The sequence below is a fragment of the Nannobrachium achirus genome, assembly GCF_963921795.1.
Source record: "Nannobrachium achirus genome assembly, chromosome: 8".
Lineage (NCBI taxonomy): Eukaryota > Metazoa > Chordata > Actinopteri > Myctophiformes > Myctophidae > Nannobrachium > Nannobrachium achirus.
In genome coordinates this window covers 44,656,055-44,666,653 of record NC_137817.1, presented here as the reverse complement: position 1 = coordinate 44,666,653, position 10,599 = coordinate 44,656,055, and the positions used below count along the sequence as shown (strand labels likewise).

Below are 10,599 nucleotides of genomic sequence, written 5' to 3'. Positions count from 1 at the left end.
ATGTCATTGGGAAGACATTTTAAAGTGCACGTTCACACCAGTACTGTTTGGTTTTGAATGATACTATAGGGCTCTCAGATTAGATCGTTTTTAGTTCTTATTATGTTGAAACCTTCGGTTAGATGCTTGAGTATGCAGTTGTTTTCTTAGATTAGCGTTGTATATCAAAGCTATTTAGAGGGATTGTAAGGGGTTTGATGGTAAACAGAGATGAAGTCAAACAGCAAAGGAGGCAAAACACAATTTCACAATCAAATCTTTTCTTTAATTGTAGTTTAATTCGTCCCTTTTCAGGTCATTAAAAATATAACATTCTTCTTTTCTTCTTTTTTTTCCTCACAATTCTCACATTGGTTTTCACATACCCTGGAATAATTCTCCATAAATAAAGTACAAAATACATTTGTTTCTTTTTAAACACAAATAAATATCAGAATAAATATATTAGTTTAAGTTCTATACAATTACAAAAAAAAAAAAAAAGTTAGACAATGCAAATAAGCCGACCAACAACCAATAAAACAAAAGGAATACTGCGGTGTTTACAGTCCCTGGGCCAATAGGCTGTCTCTGACCTTCAGAGTTTGGAACCAACCAGGGTTGTCAAGAGCATTACGCAACAGAAAGAAGAGGGCGTGTTCGCAGCATGGTGAAAGGCTCAGAAATGTCTCAGGCGATCAGACGCTATACTGGATTCAAACAAACGTCTCTTTCTGTCATAGAATGTAGCACGGACTTGATCTTTAAACGCTCTGCCCTTTCGACACCGCTTTGAACACACCCCGGGTCTCTGAGAGAATGGCAATGTCTCACACACACACACACACGCACACGCACACGCACACGCACACACACACACACACACACACACACACACACACACACACACACACACACACACACACACACACACACACACACACACACACACACACACACACACACACACTTGCGCGCGTGCACACACACACACACACACACACATACACACACACACACACACACACACACACACACACTCAGACACACTGAGACTGTGACATGGTGAACTAGCACCATTACTCACAGTGTCTAATAGGCACCATGGTGGCCATGTCTAATATCGCAGGCTGAGCCATGCATGCATGTATATTCTACATAGCACAAGGTCCTTTAGTGTTCATTGAAACCCGTTGGAGTTCAATAAACACCATTGGATCGGTTCTGCGATGCAGGGCTCATCCTGACATACAGCATGGACATAGTGAAGTGTAAAGCTTTGATTGAATGCTACAGGTAGACTGCTTCTCCCGTTCCCCCCCAAAAAATAATCAACCGTAAAGTGCATATCATAGATTGAATGGCATCGAACAGTGACACATCCAAGGGTCACACTGATTTAAGGCTACAGATATAACTGTCCACGGAACTGGGTGAATGGCAAACTGACATGGAAAATAAATATATATTTCATGTATGTCAATAATATAATAATCTTTGGCCAGTTCAATGTTGAATCTCATATCAAACGTTGCATACGAGAGTGTTCATTTGACTCTGAGGAAACCAACTTTAAATCTTTCAGAGTTAAAGCAGACAGTTTCCGAGTTCAATTAAGACTCAGGATTTTACTGTGCGTTATGAAACCAGTTTTACAAAACAAAAAAAGAGAAAAAAAAACTAAACCGGAAATACTACTCTGTAGTAAACCCTATGAAACTACTGCACAGTGAAAAACGGAGTGTTAATTTAACCCGAGGTGAAATTAACACTGAAGATTCTAGTGTGTCAGACGAAGGGGAATCATCTTTAGAGAAGAGGAATTAGTATCAATACTGATAAGCCCTGCAGACGCTACAGAACGGCTGTAACTGTCAATCAGGCTCGAGTCCCGCTCATTATGAAGGAACTGGTCATCAAGGCCTGCAGAGGATCCAATTTCTCACGGAAGACCACATACACATGTAAAAAGAGGCTACACGAGATTACTATAGTATAAAAATAGATTCTGATAACAGCCGGGTACCCCAAAACAATGTCACGTCTTCCTGCAATTAGTCCAAGATGAGTCGTAGTTTTGCAAAACGCAACAGAAATTAAGTGTTTGCTGTGTCAATAAATGCTGACTGGGTTTCCTGAACAGTTCTGGTTCTAAAAGAGGGCAAACAGGGAGCGAGTGAAAGAGAGAGAGAGAGTACAAGAAAAGTTCAGAAAAAACAGACACGGTTCCCTCCTTGGTTCACAGTTCTCTTTCTGTTCTACTCTTTGTGTTTGGTTCTGTTCGGGTCGTGTTGTGTTGTGTTGTGGGTCTCTTAGTCGGACAGGGACAGGCGTGCGAACACGGTGAGCCTCTTGCCGGCGGAGCCGTCGAACGTGGGCGACTCGGTTCCGCTGGAGCCGCCGCTGCTGCTGCTGTAGCTGTCCTCCAGAGAGTCCTCGGACGAGAAGCGCTGGAGCCCCGGGGTGCCGTGCTTCATGAACCCCCCGCGAGCGCCGGTGGTGGACGGAAACAGGCCGTTGTTGGGCTCCTGGTGGAGGTGGTGGTGTCCGTCCTCCATGGCAGGAAACGCTCTGTTGTTGCCCATGTTGTTGCTGTGGGGGTTCAGAGTCGGGTAGGTGTTGGCGTTCCCGTGGCCGCCGCACACGCAGCGCGAGGGCTTGGGCTCCACTATGACAGGAATGGTGTGGATGTCCCCGGTACTGGCGCGGGTCTGCTGCTGGTGGTGGTGGCGGCCGAACTGGAATGCTGCGGCGCCCTCGCGGTCGCCAAATACGGGGGACAGGAGGTCGGCGGGGGGCGGGGAGACGGAGGGTGCACGGCTGAAGCCCAGGTTGAGGTCACCGAAGGACGGAGGCGGGGAGCTGCGCGAGGCGCCGAGGAACCCCGCGAAGCTGACGCTCTGGCGGAGCTGGTGGCGTGGGTTCTGGCCAACACTGATGGAGGAGGAGGAGGTCAGCCCCGGACGCTGGTTCCCGAACTTGGGGGCCCCCAGGGAGGAGACGCCGGAGGCCTTCTCCTCGTGGATGAAGTGGCAGCGCGTGCCGTAGGGACAGTATCCGAAGTTGTAGAAAGTCCTGCAGTGCTCCGTCTTGTACTTGGGGTGGCGGAAGAGGCCGCGCAGCTCGTCCTCCCCGTGGGCGAACTGGCACTTGCTGCCGTACTTGCAGCTGCCGCTCTCCTGGAAGCCGCGGCAGAGCTCCGTCTTGTAGCGGTTGGAGGGCAGCAGCACCTGGGGGGTGAGCTGGCTCGCCAGGGACGAGGAGAGCGGGGGGAAGCCCGGCGGTGGGGCCACGCCCCCCGAGGGGGAGGAGGAGGAGGAGGACTCCAGGCCCCTCAGACAGCCCAGGGAGGAGAGCAGGGCGCTGCCGGACTCCGTCAGGCTCATGGAGCGGTCGGGCCGGAACGGCTGCTGTGGCCTGGAGAGCGCGGCCTGGCTCCAGATGTCGGAGGGCCAGAAGGAGCTGCCGTTGACGAGGTCGTCATCGTCGTTGACGTGCTCTGCACTGAGGCTGAGGTGCCTGGAGGAGGCGGGGGAGGAGGGAGAGGAGAAGAAGGAGGCCGACCGGTTTAACCGACTGGACCCTGGAGCTTTGAGCTGAGGCTGTGGTGGGAGGAAGGCGTCGTCCAGAGCCAGGTTCTGAAAGTTCTGTTGGGGAGGGGAGGGGGAGAGAAAAGCGTCAGCGAGGATAAGACGAGTGTTTATCGGATCACTTCCAATAGCCACAGGTCTCAGAGTACTAAACAACGACCCCTGTGGAGTGTTTCCACCAACAAAAACAACAACGTTCTCAGAAGTGTTTCTACTTTACCAGATAATACAGGGACCAATTTTCAACAAACCATTTCTTACAAAAGGCTAGGAATATGTAAAGAAGAGTTACAGTATAGGCCTATATTTTGAACACTTTGTCTGTGATTTACACGTATACACAAATTGACCCTAAACTATTTTATCACTTTATTTGAACACCAAAATCTCTATAAGAGCAGCCTTTCCATTTTCAGAGTGATTCTGCATGCATGAAATGAATAACAAAGTGCTGTACTAAGATTGCTGATCTTGTGGACGTGTCATAGTAAAGTACAGTACTACATAGTTTCACAATATCTGGAAATTGGCAACAACACACCCAGATGAAACACAGAATCTAACATGAATCCATTCAATCTATTTCAAATCGAATGAGGCCAACGGCCTATTTGAAAAAACTAAAACGAGCATTCAACATTATGCAAACCAAACAAATAAACGCATCACATTGAGATAAATAAATTATTATGGACATTGAGCGTTCCTTCTTCAATGATCTAGGCTAGATACACAAAGTGAGCAATCCACAAAAAAAAGAAAAAGAAAAAAAAAAGAAAACTATGACTCACCCGTGTGAGAATGTTGTCAAGCATATCGGACATGCTGTGTACTCCTTAAAAAAAAGTAGTTTCAACTCCGTCTTGGTTGTTCTATGTGTTTCCTCGCTGTGCTCCAGACTGAAGTCAAGTTAATGGTGTGACTGCACCCCAGCCAGGGCTTATATGTGCCACAAAGCGTCCCTCCCCATTGGTGGTCCCTCCCCTGTGGGTGTTTCCACTAGTTCCCGTATACTCCCCTCCCTTCTCAGGTTTCTTTTAGCTGCCTGCACACAGCTCAGATAGAGGGGGTAGTAAAACGCTGTGTATTTTTAGCCTTGTGTGAAATGTTTCAGTTGCACAGGCACTCAGAAGCAAAGTGATCTTATTTACATGGCGGTGGATTGTTTTCATGCCTTATATACTGGCCCATATCGTCACTGTCGGGCATAAACCTCGTATCACCGATTTTCAAATGTGTACGTTTTCCCTGCATCATCATACAAAGTGTCGCACAAAACTAGAGAAAATAGCAGATCTACAAGCACACAGCGCCTCGCGGTGCGAGGCGCTGTGTGCTTGTAGATCGTTTGTAAAAAACGAAACAAACGGTTTAGGACAAGGTTTCCACCCCGACAAGAACGATATAGTGTACATTCATTACACCCACCAAGCTTGCAGTGTTCGAGGGAGGAGTTAGCAGATAATCTCAGCTGTGCTTGAGTTTCACAGACACCCAGGTATTATTGTTTACATTGCCAGGAAGACATATAGGCCTACTCCATGAGCTACTTTTCCTCCCACACCCACCAGCTTATGCCGTAAGATCTTTCATTTTGCGTATACTGTTAGGTCCAGTCCACATCTGAGTAAAATTCCTTTGTGTGCTGAGGGGAGGGGGTTCTGGGGAAGAGTGGTAGGCCTATTACTCCTTGATGATTTACTTTTATCAGCAACAAGAAAATCTAGTCCTAGATAGATAGATAGATACCTTTATTATCCCAAGGGGGAAATTCAGTAAAGTAAAGTAGTCTTGTTTACCAGAAGAGATAATGTGCATGTAGCCTACAGCAGTTCCTCTTATTTCCTCTGGTTTCTGCGATGAGACTGACAGAGCTCAAATATTCCAGCAGAGCACAGACACACAAACAGTCACCACAGTGGAGCAGAATGCATTGATTACGAGAAAGCGTCTAGACAAAGAAGAAATCCAGCCGTGCAAATATCAGCAACAGAAGACAGCCCAGCAGAGCACCATTGAAGATATCGGTTCAAGATGCCTCTCACTATGGTTTTGGCGTAGATGTTGCAAAATGTTTTGCCAATTCGTCTCAAAACGTTTTGTACGTATAGTGTAGGAGCCAAAATGCTGACCATGTTGACCCGAATCTCCCAGTGTTTTGTTAAGGATTTGCCGTCATGTTTGCAAAGTTAGCGTGGTCCATGGTCAACATTTGATTCCTTCAGTATCATTTGGGGCAGCAAAGCTAAATGGTTAGGGAGCCCGCCTGGGGAACCAGAGCTCCTGGTTGTCCCAGGTTCGATTCCAGGCCAGGGTAGCAATGTTGATGTGTGTCCCTGAGCAAGACTCTTAACCCCTAATTGCTCACGCGCTCCTTGTGGGCAGCGAATCAGCTGGGTTGGGCTCAAAATACTGAATTTCCCTCGTGGGAGGAAATAGGTATCTATTACTATTATGTGAAAGAAAGGTACAGTATTACCTTTCAGAACTATATCTAATATACAATAAATAATGCCAGTGGAGAAGATGACACATCCTACATGGAGTGTAACTGTAACTGTATTTAGAACAATACTGTAAAATGATACCCCAAATAATTGAATAGAATCTTTTTTTGGCAAGGAATTAAAAGCACAATTTTCACAGAGCACAAATTTCACAGAAAAGCCAGAGCTTGTTTCCAATGTGGCCCATTAAAATACTGAACAGACAAATATACAAAACACAACACTAAATAGCCTACTAATATAAACAGTAAAAACAGAACACATTATGACAAAAGACTTCAGAAAAGCCCACGAGATTGAGACAAGGACACTAATATACAGCAGAGTACTTGAGCGTCCATTCATTTTTAAATTTGTCCTTTTTAAAACTTTTCTTACTTCATATTCACTGCTGTCTTCACCAGGATATCACCAGTCCTTGTTATACGTCTGTGAAATGTCTCTGTAAAGTATTCACTGCAGTGCTATTCACTTGACCACAGTTTCTTTTCTTTTTTTCATAATGTGGTTTAAGAAACTGGCCGCCAAGTGAGCCAAAGTTTGGTGATGTCATTGCCTGGTGGTCATCATTGTCCCTTAACTTCATGGACCACAGTGGAAATGAGTTTGTGACTTTATGTATTTCATGACTACAACAACACTATGCATGCCAGCTGCCTCTTTTTTTTAATTGCAGTGTATCAAAGTTTACCAAACTAAACTAAAGTAAACATGTCAAGTGTGTGTTCTCCGAAGCAGGATTTCCTTGTTCCCCCTGCCGGTTTCTATGGTGAGCAGAGAAGAGCGGGCATTTTTTGTTTTGGTTTTCAAAGATTGTGCACGCAGAGTGCATGTGTGTGACATACATTCCCACACTAGAAGAGCCGGTTACCGTAACACAGCTGGTGTCATGTTTCAGTTTACTGAGGTTTTAGTATGTTTGTGGGGCCCAAACACAGACATCCTCCGAAAACCTGAGTATGGATCATTTCCAGCTTTGGTTAAGTGTTATTTGACGCAACTTGGGCTGGATTTAATTGCTTACTCACGTCAATGTCAATGAAAAATATACTGTAATCTACTGATATACGTACACATCCAAACGCACATACTGTACAGTATAACACAAATAAAACTAGAAGCAGTGCTCTTCCGAGCACAGGTCTCCACCAGGTCAGGCATCTAATGTGTTTTACATAAGTCGGCCTCCTGATGGCGCTATAAAAGGCTGATGTAAAAAATGCAGGGAAAAGGTTTTACCTTGGCCTCTAAGGAGTGCGCATACAAAGTTTGACACTAATCGGTGGAGTTATAGGTGAAAACATGAATCGGCCTGTTATAGCGCCACCATGAGGCTGATTTGATTTTTCTTAAGTGGCATTTATTCCTCTGCCTATTGGGAATGTGCATGCACAATTTCACCAAAATCGCGCACTGCGTTCTGGATTTCAGGCATTTTATTCAAAACTGACCAATCCTGCAAACTTTGAAAGCCAATTTTAGCCAATCAGAATGGAATATGGAAAATCTGACACATCCATGTCGATCACATGACTGTAGAGATACTGTCTACTGATTTACGTGATTTTTGCACAAAATCTGTAGGAGTACTGGCAAAAGTTAGTTTTGCAAAAGTCGGCCTCCTGGTGGCGCTAGAACAGGCCCATGTGAAATATTTGGGGCAGAGGTTCTGAATTGGTGTCGAGGGAGTGTGTGTGCACAGTTTGGCAGCGACCGGGCCAACGGCGCCGGAGATTAGCTGGTAACGGACAAACGGACGGACGGACGCACGGACGCACGGACGGACGGACGGAGGGGAAAACATACTCTCCCTCAGCCTTCGGCTGGTGGAGACAATAATCAACTATGGACCTTAGTCATTTGAATGACACCTTTAACAGTGAAAAGTATACTGTATCAAATATGTAGCTATATATACCGTATATACACTGCATATGGCTTTGTATAGTTTGTACTTGTCTTGCTCTAGGTAACATTATGTGTTGACATTGATCGAATGCTGTGTCAGTTTCTGTATTGTTGCTTCATCACTCATATGAGTCATAATGTTCAGCCCTGGCGATGAAGCACGTCCTATACTGTTGTGAAAGGATGAATTTTACACGTATATGTATGTTCCTTCCTTACTGGCAGTAAACATACTTACTGTATGTTTACTGTAGGTTTCCTTCTCGGGGGAACACCATACCATGTTGTGTTTCCCTGTGCAAACCTTGAGTTGTGCGGCATCTGGGGGGTTGTCCCTTACCCTAACCCTAACCCTAGCAACAAACAAATAAATAAATTACAAAAAAAAACACGTAGAGGTGCTAACCCTTCCCACGCAAATATTTATCGATCTGCATTTCTACATTCCACAGAATATGTGATGGCCTTTACCTTTGACCTTTTTGACCCAAAGGTTAATTCAAATGAAAATCATATCTTCAGGCAAACAAGTTTCATGCAAATCCGCCCATCTGTATTATTTTTTTCCACAAACAGAGCCAGAGAGACAGACAGACAGACAGACAGACAGACAGACAGACAGACAGACAGACAGACAGACAGACAGACAGACAGACAGACAGACAGACCAATTACAATATGCTGCCACATATAATATACGTAGATAAAATAATGTCTTGTTTAAGTACCCTTCCAGTGGTAATTGAACGCCAGACCCTGTTAATTTAAATGTAAAAATGAACCATTAAGGGAGAGAGAGAGAGAGGGAGAGAGAGAGAGAGAGAGAGAGAGAGAGAGAGAGAGAGAGAGAGAGAGAGAGAGAGAGAGAGAGTCTGACCCACACATAACAGCACCACTCATGTTCAGCTATAAATATCCAAAAGTTGCATATAAATAACTGAATATAATATAAACCACATGGGGATAGATGCATTGGAAATATTAAAAAAGGCTCCCGACTCGAAGGATGGAAAATATCGCTCCTACTTTCCTACTCCCCTTCCCAGTATAGTAAATAGCTAGATCACCCCAAAATTTCCCAGACTTTTGCCAGGTTAGAAAACTCGGGATCGTACCAGGAAAAATGTTTGAAGCAGCGAGGTGCTTGTTTACCGGTACGTGTGTCTGTGCTTCGTGCATGCATGTGTGTGTGTGTGTGTGTGTGTGTGTGTGTGTGTATGCACGTGCCCTGGCTCCCACACTCTTCTTGTTTCATTTCTGTCTCTGTGGTAAGGAAAGTCATTCTGGTAGGGAGGGGTCCACACACACACACACACACACACACACACACACACACACACGCACACGCGCGCACACACACACACACACACACACACACACACACACACACACACACACACACACACACACACACACACACACACACGCACACACACACACACACACACACACACACACACACACACACACACACGCACACGTGCACATGTGTTGAATGAAGTAACAACAGTAAAGACCTGTACATTTTGCGGTATACAGAAAAACACTGGGTTAAAAACAACCCAATTTGGGTTGTTTCCCAACCCAACACTGGTTAAATATTGGACCGACCCATCGCTGGGTTAATTTAACCTAACATGTTGGGTTATTAATATAACCCAATGTGTTGGGTTATTTAAAATGTATTATATTTCCTCATTATTATATTACTATTATGTTGGTGGTTCCTTTTTTAAATTGAAATTTCATCGGTACAACTGATAGTTGTCAATTTAATTAAATAATCACATTATCACAAAGCATGGGCGAAGCGATTTAGCCTATGCTAATCTTCCCTGTTAAGTTACAATATCAACTAATTTATTGATATTACCAAAATGAGACAATACATGGAAGAATAGCATGGTCTCAGAGGCTAAACCTTCAAGAGTCCTCAAAGGTTCTGCAACTAATTTCTCCTCTAAGAGGAGGGAGCTCAACCCTAACCTAGCACCCTAGCACTTTAGCTTATGGTTGAAGCTCAAATACTGACAAATCAAATTCTGACATAATGTCAGTCAGCTTGCCTTGGCAGACACTTGGATATGACACTATCCACACAGTGTCATTGACACATTTAGCATTTTTTGCTCCTAAAAGCTTAAAATGCCACTGGAAATGCTTTACCCAGCATGCTTTGCATTGTTATGCAAAGCAATGGTGACCAACGTATTTACCCAACGTGTTGGGTAGTCCAAAATAACTCAACAAATTCTATGGAAATTACAACCCAACAGCTAATAACATCATACCCAACAGAAATAACTCAGCGAATTGGGTTATCAGAATACCCATTTGCATGAAAACAACCCAATTAAATAACCCAATAGGCTTAACCCAGCCAAAACAACCCATCATTTTTTAGTGTGTAGACTGAGCCACTGCACCTTGCCAAGTTGTCTTTCCGTTGGGGTTTTCCTTCTGAGCAGCTATAGTGCTACCGTAGCGTACAGGACGTGTTGGACATGTTAAGACATGGTCAAACTGAGAGCGTGCTTGTGTAATACTTGTCTTTATGGACTGCATGTGCTTGTATAATGTGTGTCAACATGGACCGTATGGGGGGTTGTATAATA

General features: G+C 44.6%; 1 protein-coding gene across 1 annotated transcript; it reads right to left on the bottom strand.

Annotated features, from left to right (window-relative positions):
• Positions 1–243: 243 nt before the first annotated feature.
• Positions 244–4,479, bottom strand: LOC308290476 (uncharacterized protein). The gene is made up of 2 exons (XM_080732330.1): positions 4,361–4,479; positions 244–3,626 (listed from the first exon to the last, which is right to left on the bottom strand). The coding sequence occupies exons 1-2, from the start codon at positions 4,391–4,393 to the stop codon at positions 2,292–2,294; spliced, it is 1,368 nt and encodes a 455-aa protein (XP_080588456.1). The 5' UTR covers positions 4,394–4,479; the 3' UTR covers positions 244–2,291.
• Between the last annotated feature and the right edge of the window lie 6,120 nt (positions 4,480–10,599).

Excerpts from the sequence above, each read along its gene's own strand:
- LOC308290476 (XM_080732330.1), bottom strand. The coding sequence starts at position 4,393 with ATGTCCGATATGCTTGACAACATTCTCACACGG. Across the intron at positions 3,627-4,360 it reads TTGACAACATTCTCACACGG|AACTTTCAGAACCTGGCTCT; the intron begins GTGAGTCATAGT and ends CCTCCCCAACAG.